At 37.9% G+C, this 23578-nt stretch overlaps 1 protein-coding gene across 1 annotated transcript in view; it reads left to right on the top strand.

Moving 5' to 3' along the window:
- Positions 1-23205, top strand: part of TPRKB (TP53RK binding protein) — a 100316-nt gene extending 77111 nt beyond the window's left edge. Inside the window, exons 4-5 of the mRNA XM_044088390.1 lie at positions 22647-22823; positions 22905-23205. Coding sequence (XP_043944325.1) covers positions 22647-22823; positions 22905-22991 — 264 coding nt within the window. The 3' untranslated portion in view covers positions 22992-23205. The remainder of the gene's footprint in view (positions 1-22646; positions 22824-22904) is intronic.
- Positions 23206-23578: the final 373 nt, after the last annotated feature.

Genomic DNA, 23578 nt, shown 5'->3' with positions numbered 1-23578 from the left:
TTCCTAGACTTGGCGAAAGCATATGACAAGGTACCAAGAAATTTGATTTGGGCAGTGCTGTGATGGTTCAACTTCCCTTAAACATTGGTACTGTTAGGGCAGGCTATGTACAAGGATCCAATTACACAAAGGTGAACAGCATTCAGATTCACAGATGGTTTCCCAGTGGGAGTGGGTTAACAGTGGGCTCAGACAAATGAACCCTGATGAAGTTAATAATGATGATGGAGTACATTAACAAAGGAAGGAACAGATCAATAAAGCTGCTGTAGTCATATGATGTGACATTACAAGGAGACTCTGGAAAAGAACTTCAGCAAATGATAGTGGAGTTAAATGCAAAAATTGATGTACACAGGATGAAACTAAATGTATACTAGGTAGTTGTCATGACAGCTAATGGGGATATCGAAAGAAGTTAAAATGTGAGATAGAAGGGAAATTTGTGGCACAAGTTAAATAGCTTCAAGTATCTGAGAGGTGGAGATTGAAGTGAAAGGATGTCTGAATATAAAGGTCAAGGCTGGAATTATAAGGGATGCAGCCAACTGGTACAAAATGTCACTGATGGTGTATGACAGAATAATGCCAAGGAAGCCAAAACGTAAAGTTTATAAAACAGTAGTGTGACCAGTACTACTTGTATGGTGCAGAAACCTGGGCAGTGAAAGCAGAGCAGTTGAGAAGGCTAGAGGTGATGGAAATGAACAGCCTGAGATGGGTGGTACGATGCACACTGTGGGACAGACAAAATGAGGACATCAGAAGCCAGAGTTGCCCCAGTTGCAGAGAAGGTCAACAAGGACAGGTTATGTTGGTTCAGGTACATGTAACAGGAAAGCAGATGATTTGGTGAAGAAGATCTAGGAGAAACGGGCAGAAGGCAAGGAGAAATGAGGGTGTCCAAAAAAGAGATGGATGGAGTATGTGGGAGAAGGCTTGCAACAATCAAGCATGAATGTCTTGGAAGCTAAGAGAGAGTCATTGAATCAAGAGATTGTGGTAACTGATGCAGTTCCAAGACCCCATATAGAAAATGGGGGAGGGGATTGATGATTATGATGATGATGAGCACTCTGCCCCCACTGCCTGTTGACCATCAAGCCCCCTCCTGACCAATTGCTCCATTTGTTCCTAATCACTTGGGCAAGGATCAAGCAGGAAAAGGTGTAATTTGGATAGACTCTGGGTGTGGTTCAGTGGTTTCTTCTTTTAACTCTCTGACCCCATAAATGCTCATCTTTTGGAGCTGAAGAAGTAGTAGACAAGCTTTGCTGGTCATCCCTCACATCAGCAAGCAGTCCCACTCCTTCCCCTCAAACCGGGGAATTGGTTTTGCTTGTCTCCTTAGAGAAATCGCACATTCCTGTGTGCTGCCCAAGAGAAGATAGCAGGTCATGCTCCTTCACTATTCTCCCTGTCTGCCTGGGTCACAGTAAAGGTCGCTCTTCACACCACAGTACAAGGCAAAGTTTAATTGTAATTTGTAAAATTTTTAGGTGCGACTCATCTTGTTTATTTCTACCTGTATTCGGTTAGCTAACATCGTCTGATGAAGTCTAAATTGATTTCTAAGAGATGAATCTACTTGGTTTATGTTTATTGTAGTTAAATTTTATTGTATTTTAAAGCTGTTCTTTATTCTTGCTCATTTTGGGTGTCTCTTGTATTTTGTTTCAGTTGTTGCACTTGTTGGCACTGTTTTATTTTTTTCTGTGTCACAGAATGAAAACAAGCAGTAAAATCAGTTGAAAACAGGCTGTGAAGGAAACGGTAGATGAGCTGTATTAAAAAAATATAGGTGCTGCTCAAGCACATTGGAAGGAGTAGTAGTGCTTTCACTGATGCCCATAATGGAGTTACAAAGCTGGTCCTTAGAAATTGTACATGGACTCACCTGCATTGGTCCAGGCATCACATAAAACAAATTATTCTACAATAAGGCTTGTACCAGTCTCTGAACCCCATAAAATTATACTACAAGAACTGCAAGGTCAGCAGAAACATGGATTATATAATTGTGGAGATGCCATTGCAAATTCCTGGGTCTTCACTAGTGGAGGAGGTAACGTTAGTAGAACCAAAACTGGTACTGCCCACTTTTCAGCCTTTTGACTGTAAATGAGATGAAGGCAGCGTCAACATAATGTCAGTTTAATTTTGTTGCTGCTGGCATTAGGACCTGATTAACTCCACTCATCTTACACCCTGCATCTTTCATAAGTACATACACTATTATAATGCATTTAAATGCAGAAGATAATCTAAGCACATGTAAAGTAACAAACTGTGTTTTACTTGCATTCCTGGCAGTGTCAGAAAAACTGCACAGCACTCCAATGATAATGGTGGCCCTACCTTGGACTGACAAGCACTCAAATGGCTCCACTTTGGAAAACAAGATGGATAACCTTATTCAGCAAGTATCACAGATTTTGTTTGACACATCGAAAGTAAAGCCATTGTCACTAGCTAACAAAGCTAATGATGAGATTCACTTTTTTGAATTGGCAGCGCTTTTACAAGGTGAATAGCAGCAGCAAGCCCAGACAGTTATCCACAACTACCTTTGCTCTATTAGGCAGCTGTTAACAGAAGTGGATGATATTAACAGCAGGCACAGCCATAACATTCTCCATTAATAAGACTGGTAGACAGATTGGAAGGTACAAATATGATTGCTTTCTTGCAGAAGGAGCGCTTTCTTTCAAAAGGTATTATTAAATTGATTTTCTGGGAAGAACAGCTTCCTGAAGAGCTGCAGGTATCACCAGCCAGTATGACACTGAAGCACATGCATGTTTCTGTAAGACTACATACAATATAGTATAGGCCTCCCAGGCAGCTTCCATATTTACTCTTAAACTGTGTGTGGATACTGGAGACATCCAGAGAAGGTAAATCATTGGTAATGCTTATTGACAGTCGGACTGTAGCAACACTTCTTCTCTGTATACCTCCTCTCAAGACCTAAAGTATTTTCCAGAGTCTTCTAATTATGCTGCAAGAATGGCCTGCGTGCAGTTTTTAAATATCCAATGATAAGTGAAAGAGCTCTGTTCATCTCTTCTGTATCCCAAGTCAGCCTTAGCCATTACTCAAAGTAGCCTTACCATTTATATTGTAAGCAGTTCAACAAATCTCTCAAGATGAGACTAATGCTCCTGTACATTCTGATGATCATTCTAAGCAAACTAGGTGTCTAGATAAATATGCAGCCATTGCACATCTTTGTGGCAGCCCAACTATGAATAGTTGTAATTCTGACAACTTCTTAAACAGGTTGAAGCCTGTACTCGATACAGAAATCATTTGCCTGCTGATTCTTTTACATCTTAACTACAAACAGGTTCCATGTCTTAGAAAAGATGACAGTATGAATACTAATGCACTTCAGTGAATGAAAATGCAGGAAATGTAGCCATCTTCATCTGTTCTTAAACCTGAGCAATGAAAGCTAGGATCTCAAGGAAGTCCAGTAGAGTCCAGCCACACTGCAGAAAGAAACCTCCTCCATGGATACCATAGCTCCTTTTGGAGTTGATCCGAGTCCATGTTTCATATCAGTGTTTTAAGATTTGTTAGTAGTATGGCACAATTACATATCCTGTCACCCAGAACATGTTCCACTTGTATTAGCATTGTGATCAGCTAGCAAGATTATAAGTACTTTGTGTACTCCAAGCAATTGGAGCTCTTTGTACATGTTTGATATTCATTGTTTGTAGCTTACAGTAATTTAGTAACTTCAGTGGTAATTTGAGGTTACACTTTCTTTTACTCTTTTTGTCTTACCACAGTACCTTTACTCACTGAGTATTGTGCTCACTGTACTGTTTTAACTGCAGTGGTCTTCACGTGACACTTGCCTAGCAGCCTGTCTGATGATGTTCAAATGGCTTTCCAGTATAAGTGGTCTCAACTGTGTAGCCAATTGTTATTCTCTCAGTGCAGTGTTGTGATTATTCTTGTACAGGAACTTAAGATGGTTCATAAACCTATTAAGATGCTTGTCTGGTTGCTTTTTGGGAGTAAACTGAATAGCTTGACACACAACTTGAATAAGGAAGTAGTATTTGTTAGTAAGCAGTAATGTCATATGTACCAGTCTGTCATTTTCCTGGATTATCGATGAATTTTTCACCCTTAAGGGTCCATGTATAATATGGAGCCTATATGGACCAAATGCATGGTGACCAGCCTTCTCCACTTCCTTTTTTCCTGTTCTGAGGGAAAATTGTACACTGAAGATTGCCCAATAATTATAGGGATGATTTTCATGTATCCATCAATTCTGCAATAGACAACATTAAACCATGTGCTGTAAAAGTATTCAAAAGCTCAGAAAGCAGTGTGTCAATGCATGTTGAACCAATGAATAGTGGATGTCCAAAAATGTAAACAAAATCCATCAACCACAGTTATACATTCCACATGCCAAAATTCATTGATTTATAGTAGAATTGATAGGTTCATAAGTAGTCACTTGACATGCAGTCAAGGAAACCACTGAGTTGCCTAGCTCGGTTTTCAAATTTGTGTCAGAGCACTGGCTGGTTAAGCAACTTGTGCAGAGTCACAAAGTATTAAAGCGAAGGCTGAGGGAATCAAACCCAAAACTACAGGAAGCAGATCAACAGCTCACAGCCTGCAAAGATTTAAGGCTATTATAATTTTTCCGGTTTTTGTCCATTCTACTGACAGTCACTCAGTTTTTCCTGTACTATTCATGTCCTACCCTACACTCAAAACTCAGCGTGATTTCTCTAATAGTCAAATGACTGGCAAGCCTTCACAAAGAATATGGTGACAGCATTCCAGCAGGTTAGGCTACAGACTTAGTACTGAACTATGCAGCTTATTGCAGCATCTGTGGTTCCTGTACTAAATTACATGGATTCCAGCATTGACATGCCACTTTTGTTCTAAACATCACTGATCATTTTGCTGCCCAAACCAGGATCGCAGGGTAGCGAGCAGTTATTTCTTATTTCATCAGTCAGTATAGAAGGAACATTTTATATGCCAAGATTCTGCCAGCTGCTGTAAGGTAACCCCCTCCTTCCATCTTCACTGGGTTCCTCTTGAGCAGGATTTGTGGAAGGAAGCTCAAGTGCTGACCAGCTTTGAGCATTGCTTATGTCATCTCAATTAAGTAGTCCTGAAAATCCCTACTCTTACTATCCTCATTGAATGTAGGAAGAAAGAAACAGTTTTTCAGTTCTATAATGTTGATTTATCCCTGGAAAGCCCTTTCAGCATCCATGTTTCCCTATCCTGCCATCAACGCTGTCTGTGCTGTGTACAACAAACTGATCCTGTCTGTACTCACAAGAATAGATCTCCAAGCCCCCCTCCTTTTCCTTTCCTTTGCACAGTAGAGATCCCTGCTGAGTGAACTATTTGCAACCCTAATTCTGACTACGTTTGAACCACTTGCAAGGAGCATTGTGACCCTCACTCTGATGGCAGGCTGGACACATTCACTTGAAAAAAATCAGAATTTTTATTTTTGCCATTAACTCCATATTGTAATTTACCAGACTATCCTATAAGTTATTAGCCTACAGAGATTCCACAGTCTTTCAGGCCTGCCACATCTGTACCACCAAGACTGAATTATTTCCTTTGAGTTCCCTGGAGAAAGAGCTATGCAGCCCCCCCCCCCCCCCCTAGGCATTTTATGTTGCTCATCCCCATCCCAAGTACTTCGATATAAACCTACATATTTTGTCCTTACATACATATACACATAAATAACATGTGGGAGAAGTGAACTGAAAACCTGTGGTAACAACTTATGATCTTAGTGCATAGCTGAGAAAACTTAACTCTGCCAGTTGTGGAGAGGTTTAATGAATTTAAAATTATCTTTTGTACTCTTCTTTTTGCTTACCTGACCAGACTTCCAGTGACTTGCGTGTAGGTTAAAAAATCCAAAAACTAGCAGTTCATTTTGTCTAGAATGGGGAAAATGAAAATTGGTGATCATGTACTGTAAACCCTTAGCAAACAAGGAGAATTAGATTTGTGAGCTTTGGTATTTATAATTAGGTATTCGTTATTCATTGGTGCTTATATCCTCATAATGACAGTATATCTGTTTGAACCGGAACAGACCCTCATGTATTAGGTAATATGTTTCGCCTAACATTTACCAAGCACAGGTTGACACCGTGTCACTTGCAATGACTGGCTTGCACTAAACGTCATCCACAAAGCTGTTCCCTTATTGAGGTAAACTAAAGGTCGTGCACATACTTGAGGCCCCTGCATCCCTATTTGGATCCATCCAATGAGTTAGAAAATTCACTGCGTTTGCCACTGGACAGACTACAATAGTAAAGACATCTGAATATTGCAGGTATAATACAGTCTGACAGGAGAGTAGCCATGTTCATCTGTTATGATTATCTTCGGAAGAACTTCCTCCTCAAACTGGCTTCTGAAAATGTCTTCAGATCAAATGTATAATCTTTAACGTGCTTGTTAAGAAACTAACATCTAGTCTGAAGTGTTCTGGTATTAATTTATATACAAGTTGACATATTGCTCAATTATCAACACAGACAACTTAAAGCAGGGTATTACTACAGAACCCTGATAGCCCCACAAGTAAAAAAAAAAAAAAAAAAAAAAAAAAAAAAAAATTCCTACGGGATATGTAGAGATGATTATAAAATGAAAACTTCACCAGGAAAATATCAGCCATACACAAAGATAAGTGCAAGAAAGATCGACATACATAACACTCAGAAAACACAAAACCCCAAAACAATCTACAAAAAAGTGTTTTTGCAGGGGCACAAACCTCCTTCTCCCTTCCACACACCTAAACTTATACATATCAACTCCATGATGACACAAAGTAGCAAACTCTTAGATATACAAAACAGTGCCGTTGCACAGTCAGACACTACATCCGCAGTGCAATTTGATTAAAAAAAAAATAGCAACTTAAAAATGCTGCCCTACTTCCTATAACAAAACAATGCTCAAAACAAATCCTGAACAGCACCATAAACCAATCATTCAACCAAAATACAGCCAACATTGTATGCATTTGACAGTATTAATTAATTTTATTTCCTTTCATAAAGAAACCTGTCTGCATTCTTACATATTGATATTCTACAATGAGAACTGTAGAGCTATATTTTAAACAGTAGTCACAAGTCTAACCATGGTCTTAAAAGCTGCAAGCCAGATAGATGCTTCTGTTTGTTTTTGATGGCTATTAGTCTCCCAAATTTGAGATGTCATTTGGTTACAGAGCTTATGTACAGTGTGAGGGCTATTTTTGGCATGTGGCAGATAATCAATGCAAGCTTTGGGACTGTTTTTGCGGCATATCTAGGACAACACTTTTCATTTGGCATCAGTGGTCTTGAAATTGATATCCCTTATTCTTCAAAGGGATGGACTTCTTTACCCCATCTGACAGTGACATTATTGCAAAAAGTTGTATGCAGACTATTAGCAGAGATCCAGTATACCACTAAATCACTTATCCTGAATGTAGAAATCTGCTTAATTCCTCTCTGCTAAGAAACTGGCTAGTTGGTTAAAGAGAAGAGCTGCAATGTTTTATTTATTATTTCTTTATTTATTGACATTTGTTGACCAGGAAAGTCACCTGGGCTCGAGACCCATTTTCAGTGGAGGCCTGGGGAGAAAAGCTCCCTTGGGGGGAGTAGGAAAAGGGAAAGGTAAGTGTAGTGGGAAGGTAGAATTAGAGAGTTAAACTTAAAGGTAGGATCAATATAGTTAGAATCTTATTTTTAGTGTTATTCACTGCTTATCTTTCATCTTCACTCATGTAGTGCATGTATGCCAAAACAAATCTCTTCTCAGACCCTTTGGTCTAAATTTTCCGTGCATCAGTGAGCTCATGGCACACTTGTCCCTTGTTCACTCCATGGGACTGTAACTCACCATATTCCCTCTGTAATACTAGTTTGTACATAGTTCAGAGATTACAGTACTACTCTTCTATAAAGCATAATTTAAGTTTGATCTGTTTCAGTGGTGTCTGTGACAACCCCTCTTTGGGCCAGTAATCAAGGAGCCTGAATCCTTACCGCTGACATTGGATAGGGACATGCACTTGGGAGTACAAATGGATACATTCAGTATTTCCAGATCCAGACCTCTGCACATTGTGTAATTTCCCTTAAGAACACACAGGGAACACACACAGTCCAGGGTCTGGTTCTCTCTATCTGTCTCCCTCCAGGTCCAGAATAAGACGCCCCACCAGTACAGCTGTAGGGTTAGGTCCTCTGCCAAGTATCCAGTCCAAGACTTCCAGCACCCTTTCTGTATGCCCAGTGCTTCATGTCCTTGCTGCAAGTAGCTGACACACACACACACACACACACACACACACACACACACACACACACACATTGGAAAGGCTGGCAACGATTTACCTGCAGTGCCCCCTTCTGCTCAGAGTATAACATAGTTATCACCACCACCAGACACTCCACAATCAGCTACTCTAAGGCCCTTAATAAAGGGTGTCCAATTATACTGTGTAGTAATAATACATGTGGTAGTAGTTGACAAAAGACAGCTAGGCCTTCTGGAGTGCCCCACACAGTGACACCAAATAAACAGAAGCACTCTAAAAAGTTAAATACTTTCTACAAGGACCAGCCACAATAAAATTTTGAAATATATTTAATAATAAAAGCACAGGAAAATACTGAGTATATATGTACAGTAAACCACAGAGTTCAAATCACAGGAAATATTGAAAACAACATTGTTTTTCTTATTTGTACAAGTCTGTCCATCAATCTCTAAACTTAAGTTTCACTATATTCCTGACTGAATCCAGGAGAATTACTATTACCTAATAACTGATAGAGCAAGGCACAATGAACTACATGAGTGTGACGATAGGAGGTACTGCCAGCCATGACAGGGAGAAGTAGGGTAGTGGATGTACGACTTGTGCACAGCTAGCTGAAATTTTGTAAATAATTGTGTCATTAGTATATCAAACTGATCTGTACAGATGCAAGTGCTGAAAACATATTTGTGAGCTCTGCTTGTGTTTATTGTGCTAAAATGTATCAACAGTGCACCCTGCTGAAATGAAGAGAAATGTACATGTATTCTGGTATCTGAATTAAATCTATATGTGTACTGGCTCAACAATGGTTAACCAGCTGGCTTATTTTAAGAAAAATAAGGGAAATGTAAATGAGCTGATAAGTCATTGAATGGCACCTCACAGTGCCGAGTAGGACTGGAGCCAATGGGTCTGAGACAGAGCCTTTGTTCATTTGCTCAGTAAAAAGAGGGGAGGCTTTCAGGCACTGCCACAAAAGTTCTAAATGTGTATTGTAGCAGTCTGCTAAAGTCCTTTCTCAAACTTCAAAAGGAGATATTGTCGGAACCTAGAGTCGACCAGATGAGGTAATTCTGCAACATCTTGGATATTATATTTTACAAGGAGTAATCTCCGAGAATGTAGAGTATTCTGTTTGGGAGCCTGACTAGAAAGACTGCTCACATATTTCATCTTGCATTGCCCAAGTAAGTTAATAGAGAACTGTAAAATTCTGTTTGATTCAGTCAGGAGTGTAGTGAAGTTTAGTTTAGAGATTGTTTTCCTTTATTTGTATGAGTCTGTCCATCAATGTTGTTTTTCAATATTTTCTGTGATTTGAACTCTGTGGTTTACTGTGGATATATATTTACCATTTTCTTGTTCTTTTATTATTTATTAAATATATTTCATAGGTTCATAGGTTGGTATTAGGCTATCGGCCCGAGGGCCTATACAAGCCTAGCCATAACAATTCCCTGACTATTTCTTCCCACATTATTTACTTTCCTGGACCCCTGTCTAGCAGGGGCGACTGACATGATCCCTGGGGTGAATTTCCTATCTCCCATCCAATCGTCAAGGTTCCTCTTGAAGAGGTCCAAAGAGGCACTCTGCTTGACATGTATGGGCAATCTATTCCAGAGTCTGGGGAGTCTCTGGGTCAGGAACCTATCCCTCCAGCATGTTTTGTTTATTGTGATGACAAGGTTTAGATCCCTGGAGCGTGTAGCTCTGAGGGATTGGGATTTCTTTAAGTGTAGCATGTCCAACAGCTCTGGGTTTGACATGGCCTTGTATGTTAAGCAGAGATCGCCTCTGAGTAGACGATATGCGACAGAGTATAGCTGGAGTTTTTTAAGGCGGTCAGCGTAGGGCATCTGCTTTAGGCCTGTGATTCTTTTAGTGAGGTATTTCTGAGGCTTTTCCAGTTGTTGCAGATGTCTTGAGAGGTACATACCAAATGGGGCGTTGTATTCTATAATGGGTCTAATGAGGGATGAGTACAGTGGGACAATGACCTCCTTTTTTCTGGATGAAAAGCCCTTCGTGATGAGGTGTGCCACATAGAAGGATTTCCTGACTGTTGTGGCGATGTGGTTATCGAAGGTGAGACCACATCGCCACTTTTCATTGTGACTGGCCATTTTTAGAAAGTATTAACCTTTGAGAGTGCTTACAATTTATTTGGGGACACTGTGTGGGCCACTGCAGAAGGCCTAGCCATCTTGGTGAACTACTACCATTTGTATTAGTATTAATATTACACAGCATAATTGGACACCCTTTATTAAGGGATTTAGAGTAGCTGATTGGGAAGTGTCTGGTGGCAATGATAACTATGTTATACTCTGGGCAAAAGGGGCCACAGCAGGTAAACCTGTGCCATCCTTTCCCAGGTGTGTGTGTGTGTGTGTGTGTGTGTGTGTGTGTGTGTGTGTGTGTGTGTGTGTGTGTGTGTGTGTGTGTGTGTGTGTGTGTGTGTGTGAGAGAGAGAGAGAGAGAGAGAAAATTAACTCTGTGTGTGTCTGTCAGCTACTTGGGGCAGGGATATGAAGCACTGGGTTTACAGAGAGGGTGCTGGGGGACTTGGCTTGGATACTCTGCTGAGGACCTAACCGTAAAGTTGTACCATTGGGAAGTCTTACTGGTGGCCTAGAGGGACACAGATATAGAGACAGCCAGACTGAGGTGGCCTGAGACTATGGAGAGGCTGTGCGTGTTCCATGTGTGCTCTTAAGGGAAATTGTATTTGATGCAGAGAGGTCTGCATTTGGCAATACTGAGTGTATCCGTTTGTATTCCAAGTGCATGTCCCTCCCCAGTGTCAGTGATAAGGATTCAGGCTGCTTGATTACTGGCCCAGCATGGGGATGATGCATACTGGTGCCCATCACATATTAGCAGCAGTGGTGGGCGTCACAGTGCGCATTCTTTCTAGTCAGGTTCCACAAAACAGAATACTGAATACTCCATATTCAAGAGATTACTCCCTGTAAAATGAAACATCTAAGGTGGCTTGCAGAATAACCTCATCTGGTCACCTGACTGTAGGCTCTCACAGTATTCCCCTTTGAAGGTGAGACAGGAATTTAGAATAGGTGGCTACAGTACACATCTAAATGTTTATAGCAGTGCCTGGGGCTTCCCCTCTTTTTTACTTGAGCTAATGAACAAAAGCTTCTCCCAGACCCACCATCTCTGGTCCTGTTCGGCACTGTGGGGTAACATTTTAATGGTTTAACAGCTCATTTACATTTCCCTTATTTTTCTTAAAGTAAGCTAGCTGGTTATCTTTTGCTGTCCCAGAATCCTCTATTAAAACATATATATTTAATTCCGTTACAATAATACATGTATATTTCATTCCAGCAGGGTGTGCTGTTGATGCATTTTAACACAAGCAAACCTCACAAATACGTTTTCAGTACAAGCATCTGTACAAATCAGTTTGATATTCAAATGCCATACAGTTCCAGTACATTTGTAACATAAGCATTTGTGCAAGTCAGTTTGATATTCAAATGCCACACACTTTCAATGCATTTGTGCAAATTAGTTTGATAGTCAAATGCCACACACTTGTAATACATTTGTAACACAATCATCTTGTATAAATCAGTTTGATATTCAAAGGACATGTCATTCTTTACAGAACCTCAGCTGGCTATGGTGGCACTAGCCCATATCATCACAGTTTGATATAGCTCATTCCTAGGTTAACTGGTACCAAGTGAATAGTTTTATTAATGTTTAACATGTATTCATATAGCATTTCAGCTTCTCGTAACATTGACATGTAATGTTACTTTGTATATTCCCAAAAGCTGGAACGTGGTGGCTAAATTCTTTCACAGTCACTGTTATTAATAAAAAACAATAGGTCCACTCCACGACAGCAAATAGATGTACAAACTTCAATCCAGCCACATAAAAAATCACGGAGCTTCTAGATATCAGGGACGTTCTTTATTTAACATGCAGTAAGCGCTTTCACCCAGACGGCTTCATCAGACTGTAACAACATGTATTTTCAACAGTCTTAAATACCAACAACAATTAACCACAGGGCTGTATCATTCTGTGCAATTAAGTAATTAAGCTGTTAAAATTGTTTAAGAACAGATTACAAAAACATTCGACTATTTTTTAAAAAGGTATGTAATATGACTTACAAATAAAAACAATACTATAATAGATGAAAACAATTCCTTAGACATACATATAAATAAATAACCTTATTAAAACCATCAACTCCTAAATACTTTAGATAACTTCCTTCTTTTTAATACTGGCTGCAAACTAACCTTATCATTCAAGCCTGGACTTGAGTCAGCTCTGCATCTGACAATCTATCTTAATTCCACTTCTAATGTGTAAGTATCCACGTCCCCCCCTCTCATAGTAGTATAAATACACTGCAAAACAAGAAACGTGAATGTATGTGTGATATCTGTTGTCAACTGATGTCTTGCTAGAGCATTAGTGACATCCCCAACCCTCATCTTATAAACATGTTCCCTTATTCTTTCCCTTAACTGCCTGTTCGTCTTACCTATGTAAAATGCTGAGCAGGCAGTGCACGTAGCAAGATATATCACATTACTGGATTTGCAATTCGTTCCAGTTAAAAAAGAGAAAACTTGTCCTGTAACTGGTTGTTTAAACACAGTACTGTTATTAATATATACACATTGGTTACAGTTACCACATGCAGTAGTGTTCAAACTAAGGTACGAATGTCTTATCCCATCTCTATGACATAATAAATTTTTCAAATTCAATTTATTCTTATATGTGTACTTTGGTTTTGGACCTACAACTTTGCTGATGTTATCATCCACACCTAAAATATCCCAGTGTTTCTCAATAATATTTCTAACTTGAGATACATCACTGGTATAAAAAATAGGTATATTTAACCCGGTGTTATTGGTACTGGAAACTGGTAGGCTACTCTCAACTAATATATTACTAGCTTTGCTAGAGAAATATGGGCAAGCACTAGTGTCCCTCAAATCATCTGTGTCAGCAAGTGCTGTTCTAATCTCATTCTCAGTATATGATCTACACAACAGCCTCTTCTTTAAACTTGAAATTTCCTTCCTATAACCATCTTCAATAGGGTTTAATCGAGATGCCCTTATTGCCTGTCCCTTCATAACGTTACTAAACACGTGTGGAGGATGCATACTTGTTCTGTGTAACAATGTATTCTTGTGACAACTTTTCCTGTGTACGGATGTATTTAACAAACCATTACTTAATCTGAAAATATCCACATCTAAAAATGATATATAATCTCTCGAGTAATTCATGGTGAATTTTAAATAACTCGAGGTACTATTAATAAAGTTACCAAACTCATGTAGTTGTGCCTCATTGCCCCTCCAAATAAAGAAGAGGTCATCTACAAACCTCTTGTAAAATGTAACATACTGTCTATATCCTGAACTCGGTTTCAACACACTTTCCTCCCAGACTGCCATTACTAGGTTGGCGTAGCTATTGGCACAAGATGTGCCCATAGCTACGCCATCCCTCTGTAAATATAAGTTATTATCAAAAACAAACACATTATTTTCCAAAACAATCTCAAGGAAAAGAGCTATCAAATCAATTCTGCTCATGTCCATCATAGTGTGTTCTCTAAGATAACACTGTATACACTCAACTCCATTAATATTCGGAATGACTGTAAAGAGGCTCACCACATCAAACGTGACTAAAAAATATTCACTGCATTCTTCTAGTGTATTCACATATTCATAAAGTTTAATCAAGAATTGTTTGCTGTCCTTTAATATTATATCATTGGAATTAACAATAGGTCTTAGTTCTTGCTCAACAAACAATGAAAATGGTTGTGTCAACCATCCCTGTCCTGAGACTATAGGTCTCATCGGTGGATTCACTAAGCTCTTATGGACTTTAGGTAGGCATTTAAGTACAGGAATTAAAGGACATCTTGTGCCAGTAGCTACGCCAACCTCTTCTTTATTTGGAGGGGCAATGAGGCACAACTACATGAGTTTGGTAACTTTATTAATAGTACCTCGAGTTATTTAAAATTCACCATGAATTACTCGAGAGATTATATATCATTTTTAGATGTGGATATTTTCAGATTAAGTAATGGTTTGTTAAATACATCCGTACACAGGAAAGGTTGTCACAAGAATACACTGTTACACAGAACAAGTATGCATCCTCCACACGTGTTTAGTAACGTTATGAAGGGACAGGCTATAAGGGCATCTCGATTAAACCCTACTGAAGATGGTTATAGGAAGGAAATTTCAAGTTTAAAGAAGAGGCTGTTGTGTAGATCATATACTGAGAATGAGATTAGAACAGCACTTGCTGACACAGATGATTTGAGGGACACTAGAGCTTGCCCATATTTCTCTAGCAAAGCTAGTAATATATTAGTTGAGAGTAGCCTACCAGTTTCCAGTACCAATAACACCGGGTTAAATATACCTATTTTTTATTCCAGTGATGTATCTCAAGTTAGAAATATTATTGAGAAACACTGGGATATTTTAGGTGTGGATGATAACATCAGCAAAGTTGTAGGTCCAAAACCAAAGTACATATATAAGAATAAATTGAATTTGAAAAATTTGTTATGTCATAGAGATGGGATAAGACATTCGTACCCTAGTTTGAACACTACTGCATGTGGTAACTGTAACCAATGTGTATATATTAATAACAGTACTGTGTTTAAACAACCAGTTACAGGACAAGTTTTCTCTTTTTTAACTGGAACGAATTGCAAATCCAGTAATGTGATATATCTTGCTACGTGCACTGCCTGCTCAGCATTTTACATAGGTAAGACGAACAGGCAGTTAAGGGAAAGAATAAGGGAGCATGTTTATAAGATGAGGGTTGGGGATGTCACTAATGCTCTAGCAAGACATCAGTTGACAACAGATATCACACATACATTCACGTTTCTTGTTTTGCAGTGTATTTATACTACTATGAGAGGGGGGGACGTGGATACTTACACATTAGAAGTGGAATTAAGATGGATTGTCAGATGCAGAGCCGACTCAAGTCCAGGCTTGAATGATAAGGTTAGTTTGCAGCCAGTATTAAAAAGAAGGAAGTTATCTAAAGTATTTAGGAGTTGATGGTTTTAATAAGGTTATTTATTTATATGTATGTCTAAGGAATTGTTTTCATCTATTATAGTATTGTTTTTATTTGTAAGTCATATTACATACTTTTTTAAAAAATAGTCGAATGTTTTTGTAATCTGTTCTTAAACAATTTTAACAGCTTAATTACTTAATTGCACATAATGATACAGCCCTGTGGTTAATTGTTGTTGGTATTTAAGACTGTTGAAAATGCATGCTGTTACAGTCTGATGAAGCCGTCTGGGTGAAAGCGCTTACTGCATGTTAAATAAAGAACGTTCCTGATATCTAGAAGCTCCGTGATTTTTTATGTGGCTGGATTGAAGTTTGTACATCTATTTGCTGTCGTGGAGTGGACCTATTGTTTTTTATTAATAACAGTGACTGTGAAAGAATTTAGCCACCACGTTCCAGCTTTTGGGACTTTACAGATTATTTTTCGTGATTTTTGTAACGTGGTTCCCTTGCATAGGTCTTATACTTTTTATCTACATTACTTTGTATATTGTTCATACTATGATCAGAAAGTTGGTGCAGGTATATTTGTTAAATGTTGTTGCAATAAAAAAAGACTATGAGTTAACAGTTTATGGGAGGATATTTAAAATAATAAAGGAAGTGGTGATTTTCCAGCAGCCCATACATGCACATTGAAAGGGCTAAGAAAAGTATGAGCAATATCCTTTTTCCCCTCTGCGAAGGAAGACCAATTCTTCTTGAGGCACACAGAATCCTCCATAGAAGCATTTTGACAAGGAGTCAGTAATCCTAGTTGGGTATGAGAAGATGATCATCATCTCCAGTACCTTTTCTTAGGAGCTGCCTGCAAACTATTTAGCTCATATGGTTATCTTAACAGAACTCTTTAATGAACCTGTTAAATATACAAGGTTTCATAGATGGAGAAACTTAAGATTAATTAGAAGAGTTAAAGTCATTTGAGATATAGTGTGTGTATGTTAAGGTTTGCATATGGCATTCAGAGCATCTGCTTGTAGCTGGTCCAGAAGAGAAGACATGCTTGATTGAGGACTGAGGCATTTCCTGATGATGTGAAAGCCCAGTTTTTAGATCCATCACTGACAGTTAAACCTTGTTTGAGAAACCAACACATGAAGTATTAGGGAATTTAGAATATAAAAGAAAAACTGGGACCACAGTGAAATATTTCTTTCAAGCAGATATAGTACAGTGTTTAGGAGAATTCATAAGCAGTTATGCAATTTCCCAAGAAAGGCAAGCAGGTGAACAAATACTCTAAGGAAAAACAGCTGCATTCTCCCCTGCTTTATCTTGTAGTGTCAAGTGTGCTGGATCCACAACATAGATTCATTTTGTTTTGTTTTGGTCTTGACTGTGGAGCAAATGTCCCAGGTTCAGTTCAGCAGTTGGGCACTGAGGGAGTCTGCATTGGAGGGATAAAAGGAGAGATTCACATCATCTTGCTGCATCCCAGTGGAAGAGGGCATAATTGGAGTCCTGTAACAAGCGGCCTGATTCCTAAAGACTTGCTGTTAGTGTAAGTGTTTCGAATCTGGCCCCCAGATTAAGCCTCTTTATAGATGGGCCTTACATTGAAGTAAGTTACTTACTAACTGAGAGGAAGTCTTTTTGAATTGGGGCAACGTACACGGAGAGCAACTGTTTTGGAATTTGGCCCAAGGACTTCACCTGGAGATAGTTCTGGGCTTGCAACATTTGCAGCTGGGATCCAGGAAACCAGCACATCAAGACAACACACTTGCTAGAAGTTGTGGGTCACACATTTGCACTGGGTACAACATTGCAGGTATGTGGTATTGTACTATGCTTTGTGGACATTGTTGGGATGTGGAATGTTAACAGCATATAGCAAAATCTCCCAACCCCCCCCCCCCCAAGAGGATGGCAGCAGTAATCCCAGTGTTCCCTTTTTTCACCTCCATCCTAGGATGCTGAGAATCTTGATTAACAAATTGACCACAGATCAGGATTTGAATCTGTTAGGAGGTAAGGGAGGAACAGGAGCAAAATATGTAAAAAAAAAAAAAAAAATGTTAGCTCTTTTGGCAAAGAGGGATAATGCCCTGAACACAACCCTGGCAATTCAGTTTGAGTAGCCACTCAAGCACCTGCTGGAGCTAGAGTATGAAAGGAGAGGAGTGACACAGCTGTGTGGGCTTTACTTTTGTCAGTGGGGAGAGTGTTGGTGTGCGTGCTCATTGTAAACGTTCCCATGCTTGACTTCCAGTAGAGATTGGAGACCCCATGAGAGTGCTGGCTTCAAGGGGAGCAAGGCTGTTTTCAGAGTTTACATCTTGCACAGAAGCAGGTGCACGACTACAATGACCGCATTGCATGCCACGTTTTGGGCATGGGTATGTATAGTTTGGTTTAGATTGGAAAAAAGCGGATCTTCTTGGTCAGCTCTGGTATATTGGGGAATGAATGAGTTAGTTGGCTGAGAGAGTATTTGATGGTCAGAAGGCCTCAGGGCAGAAGCCACAAAAAACAGCTTATAAGACCAATTATCAGCAACAGAAAAGATCCCAGTTACCATGACCTGTTTTGTAACTTTAAGTCCTTTAGCACCCATTCCACTTTGTGGCAGTTTTGAAATTTTGGCAGGGTATTGCATCAGATGGATAAGATCTAGTAGCTTCCAGTTAGTTGGCATCACCTTTTTGCTGTTCATGTTCTTGGACAGTAGATTTACTTCATGGTCCACCCAAAAGCATTGGAGCAAGTTGCCCAAGTTACTCCAAATGTGATTTAGTGCAAGACAGAATTGCTCACTGTTTTTATTGATGTTTTTTGGAGTGGCTCTTGAGATGGTTTTCAGTCGTTTTATGATAGCAGCATTTATTTTTGCTAGCTGTAAGCTTGAAGGCAAAGCTTCATTATGTTTTTAAGTAACAGTGGCTGATTTTAATGTTTTTTTTATAACAGAAATATTAGAAAAAAATCCTACTCACTCCCATGAATGAGTTTTTGGAATACATCTTGAGACAGTTGTCAGTCACTTATTTAGCAGTAAGCTTGAAGACAGCTTTATTGTGTTTCGTAAACAAGTAGCAATGGCTGATTTTACTGGGGGGGTTTATAAAAAAAAGGTCAAAAAAGAGAGTACGATTGGAAGAAGGGTTGTCAGACTTGCAAAATCATGAGCATTAGTCACTGCTACTTTGTAACCAAGGAAATTGTAATTAGCTAGTGTAACTAGCATAAATCAAAGGGTGTAGTTGGGGAACTCCACTGACTTAGTTCAGTTATTCAGAGAATGCTTGGATTCAAGGTTACAGGACATTCAAGGAAAATAATGGAAACATGACATCATCATGCAGGTAAGCAAAGTGCACTGTAGGACAAAGCAGTCTTGTTTAATGAAGATCATATTAAAACAGCTGTCCTTTGTTGCCATTTTGGGGTGGAAAGGTATAAATGCAGCTGCTTCGGAGATGCAAGTTAACTCCCTCTCTTTACATCTGTCTTCATTATAGCTTTTAAATGTAAGCATTTAAACTTCTCTGTTATTAAACTTTTTGTTAGAGTATCTCCATGATGCCCCTTTTTTCTTTTCTTTTTTGCCTTGCTTAGTCTGTTACCTACCTCTACAAAACGTACCACTACAAAACTTCAGATCAGTCAGATTACTGGAAGTAGTTATTTTATGTTATCTGTTGATTGACCTGTATGTACTTCATCTTTGTTTGTTTGAACTACATGTCATATATTTTGATTATCAGAAGTGTATATATATTTTTAATTATTTCTTTATATGCATTTTAACTTTTTATACTACTGCAGTACTTAGAATTTACTCTTCTTGTTTTGTTTTTGAAATGCATGTTTTTGTCTGTACTTTGTATTTGCCTGATGCCTAGGTCATGGCTGAAAAGGGTCCTCAGATTGCCCACCTACCTAATTAAATATAAAAAAAATAAATAATTCTAAATTAATGCTAAATGCTTACAGTAATGTTGGGGTATTACTACTGTGTACTAGGTCACAGTACAGTAAAAGCATTTTTTTCCTTTTCCTACCTGTAGCTGCCCTTGACTTTAATTTGACAGAGCCTCCCAACTAAATGAAGCAGTAGAAGAAAGTTATCATATCCGCTTACCTAGGTTGTTTAACGTAATGTTTTCTAAAGCCATAAATTTGACCAGGACACCATATTTCATGCAGCTGTTCACTAGGCAGTAGGATGAGGTTAGTTTTCTTTTAAAATAGATATATGAGAGAACACAACAAATGTCAGTATAAACCGAACTAACCATAAAATAAAATAGTCGGGTGAAAACCGAGTATTTATTAATGCAAAAAAACACATTAAACAATGAGTGCTTTTGTTTTTAATCATAAGACTTCTTCAGCCTGATTAATGTAATTGAACACACCGAATATATAGATACTCCTTTAAAGTCACATGACACTTTCCTATTAAATCAATGCTTATACCTTTCCTTTTGAGAAAAACAACAAAGTCTTCTCTGTCATTAAGACCGGGTGGATAGCATACATTTAATTTTACTTGCCATAGATATTCTAACCACCAAAATTCTTCAGCATTAAACATCTTATCAAAACATTTAACTATATTTAAAACTACAGCCTTTTACATTTGGTGGTTTTATAATATTTCCCAAGAGCATTCTTCTTGTCTCCTATTGACGCAGCATATTTATGTTCGTATATTCATTTGTATAATTCTGTAGTAGTATGCCGCACATAGAACGATTTGCAGGACATGCACAGCACTAAATAGACAACAAATCTAGACTTACATGTGTACTTTCCTTTGAACTCTATATTAAAACCATTAACACAAATTTCTTTTACATTTAATTAAAATGACACAAATTGCAGTTTTGGCATTTAAATATGCCTGGATTAGTACACTTCATTTGTGGGGGTTTCAATTTACTTTGAAATAAGTTTTTAAAACTTTTTCCCTTCTTTTGTACAAAAACAGAGGCATCCCCTAATACTTTATAGATATCAGAATGACATTTTAAATTCCAGTTAGCATAAATAATATTTTTAATAGCATTAGCATCTACACTATTTGTAACTTGCATGGAAGTTTTATAATCCACCTGTTTCATACAACATTTCTTCTTTGCCCCCTCTTTTCTTTAATTGCATACTTCATTATATTTTCTCCCATCAGATTCTTGGGGTACCCCCTGCTTATGAATGTTTGACATAAACTGACTCCTTCTCTTTTGAAGTCATCTTCTTTGTCAGTTAACTTATTAACCCTCATTAGTTGTCCTTGGATGCATGCTCCCATAATGTAAATCAGAGTTGTTCTGAACATCTTTCTTACAAATTGTGGTGGTTAATCACTCCCCTTCTTTAAAAACAGTTACATCAAGATAATTGATATTAGTAAAACTGTAATTCAAAGTGAACTTTAAAAAAGAGCCAGTATTATTTATATAATCTAAAACGTCATGTAAAAGGTCCGTACCACCTCTTCAAATAAGAAAAACGTCATTAATAAAACATTTAAAGAAAATTATATATGTCATATAGACACAGTGAAAAATATTGAATTTAAAGGATTTTAAATGATTTTAAAGGAGTATCTATATGTTTGGTATGTTACATTAATCAGTCTGAAGAAGTCTTATGATTTAAGATGAAAGCACTCATTGTTTAATGTGTTTTTGCATTAATAAATATTGTTGATTTTCACCCGGCTTTTTTATTTTAGATATATGAAATACTAATTTTTCTGATTGATTGATGTGACTCTGCTTGACAGTGGCACAGGAAAATAATTTTCTTGGGTGGCAAAAGCCAGGGTACCTTTTTGGCTGGGCTTGTATAGGCCCCAGGGCCGATAGCCTAGTACCTACTTATGAACCTATGATTGTTCAGACACGGCATATATGCATTACTTAAGGACCATTAATCTCCCATTTTCAGAATATAACCATCTTAATTAGATGGAAAATTGAATACAAATCAGAAGGATTTGTGCAAAATACTTTCCTCCCATAGAGTGCCTCTGTTTAAAATGCTAAATTGATCCAAGTGTTTTCTTTAGGGGAAAAACAGTTTCCAGTTACTGGTCTATACATTTGATGGCAACGATTGACTTACTTGATTTCAAAAATTTTGACTGCTGTAATTTCATGTTAATGTATTGGTTCCCTATTAGTTCATAGAAAATTCAGTTCAGAGAACAGCATTTTCAGTGCACTTAGATCGAACATACCGTTCGTCAAACTGTTCATACTCAGATCACAGTACAGTGAAGATCGGAAAATTTGCCCTTTCCCCACTGTAGTGCGATCACAGAGTTGGTATGTATAATTATTGGAGAGGTGGAGGGGGGGCATAGCCCCACACAATAGCAGAATTCAATGAATGGCATTTCTGATTAAATGCTGTTTGTTGAAGTGAGTTTTCTATGATTTAATATAGACCCAATGTATTTATAGGGAAAATAGAAAATCAGTTATTAGCTCCTCTAGTAGTGCTTTCTAGACATAGAATTTCAAATGGAATTAGACCAGATATTGGCTTATAAACAAGACGGACTTCAGCTAAGACTATACTGACAGTTCCCAAAGCCTTTCTGACTATTTCATGTTTTCTAGCCCTTAGTTTATTAGTAAGTATCATTGTACCTTTCCAAGTTCTTTCTTGTCACTTGATTGAAGGATACAAAATGCAGCAGTGTACTTTAATGTGTGATATCTGAGGTATAAACTGATGCATTGATTTATTTGAAGTAATTAGCTGTACACTTTAGAATTAGAATACTACAGAAAGTGCTCTCCAGATGCCAATTGGTACACACTGCTCAAAGTTTAAATTGTCTGCCATTGTAGCTTTTCAGTGATGGTGTCTTTTTTTTTATTTGTTTGCTAACTATTAAAGTTGAAGCCATCATTATTGCACTAGGTGGCCATTTTGTAAATTGATTTTTGATTTGCGTTTGTTCTGAGCAAACCTGAGTTAAGGTAAGAGTCCTTAACCTGTTTTTTTTGTTTGTTTTTTTAATCTGGTACTGAAGAAAATAAGGCTAGTAATTCCTTGCTGTGTAACCAGAGGTCAGAAGATATGCCATAGCTTAATATAAACTTGTTTTTAAAACATCATTGATTCCAAAGGTTTAATAGCTGTTACACCATATCAACATTTTCTTCCCACAGATTTCAGAGGCATTTAAAAAATTTGGTATTTCTGATCATGACACTGCAGTTCTTTTTGTTCTGGTTGGAGATGAAAAGAACATTTGTGATCCTGATAAAATTATTTCTCAAGTTGAAGGTCAACAGGTTCCACTTGAAGAGCTAACCAAAATGACAGATATGAATAAAGTGAAAAAGGTTTGTTTTGCATTGTATCGTGAAGTATTTACACAGGAACATGAAAAGCATATTTGTAACAGCTTTTTTCGTTTGTTTCAGATGTACAAAATAACACCACAAGAAGAAAAAATTGGTACACTATTAGATGGTATCATATGTAGGATGTCTACAAAAGATGTTGTTTGAAAATGATTTTTCCCTGCAATAATCCAAATTAATTTATTCTTAAGGAATGGGGTTATATTTTTATTATGTTTGTTACGTTTAGCAAGACTTCTCTTGAAATGTGAACTTGGCATCATCTAAGAAAATGTGCTTCACTGAGGCAGAATACCTTACTCATTTTTGTCAGTTGTCATTACTCACTGTATAATGTCTTATTACATTTAAAAAAATTGTTTATCTGACTTTCATTTTTAAGCTGGTAGTGAAGTTCAGAACACTTTAATTTTGGTTATGATACATGTTTTTCTGTACATGGCTTTCTTGTCTCATGTTATTTGACCAATAGACCCAAGCCTGATCTTAAGTGTTACATTCTTTTTTATCTTTGTCTTGATTAAGGGCCCAGCAGCACTCTTGACAGTCAGCCATACTCTACACAACATCCATCGTTTTAATGTAGAAGTTTTACTTGTCCCTTGTAATGTACCCCTGATTGAACTGGGACCATCCCTAGTGGGAGAAAGCCTAGGAATGGAGATTTTTGTTGTATGAGCCATTGAAGTTGGGGTAGTCACAATGTGTCATCCTGGATGGCCGCTAAGATTTTT

Source organism: Protopterus annectens, chromosome 11.part0 (assembly GCF_019279795.1).
Source record: "Protopterus annectens isolate FY-2018-M chromosome 11.part0, PAN1.0, whole genome shotgun sequence".
In the NCBI taxonomy this organism is placed as follows: Eukaryota; Metazoa; Chordata; order Ceratodontiformes; family Protopteridae; genus Protopterus; species Protopterus annectens.
The sequence above is the reverse complement of the archived record's forward strand: the minus strand, read 5'-3'. Positions and strand labels throughout refer to the sequence as shown.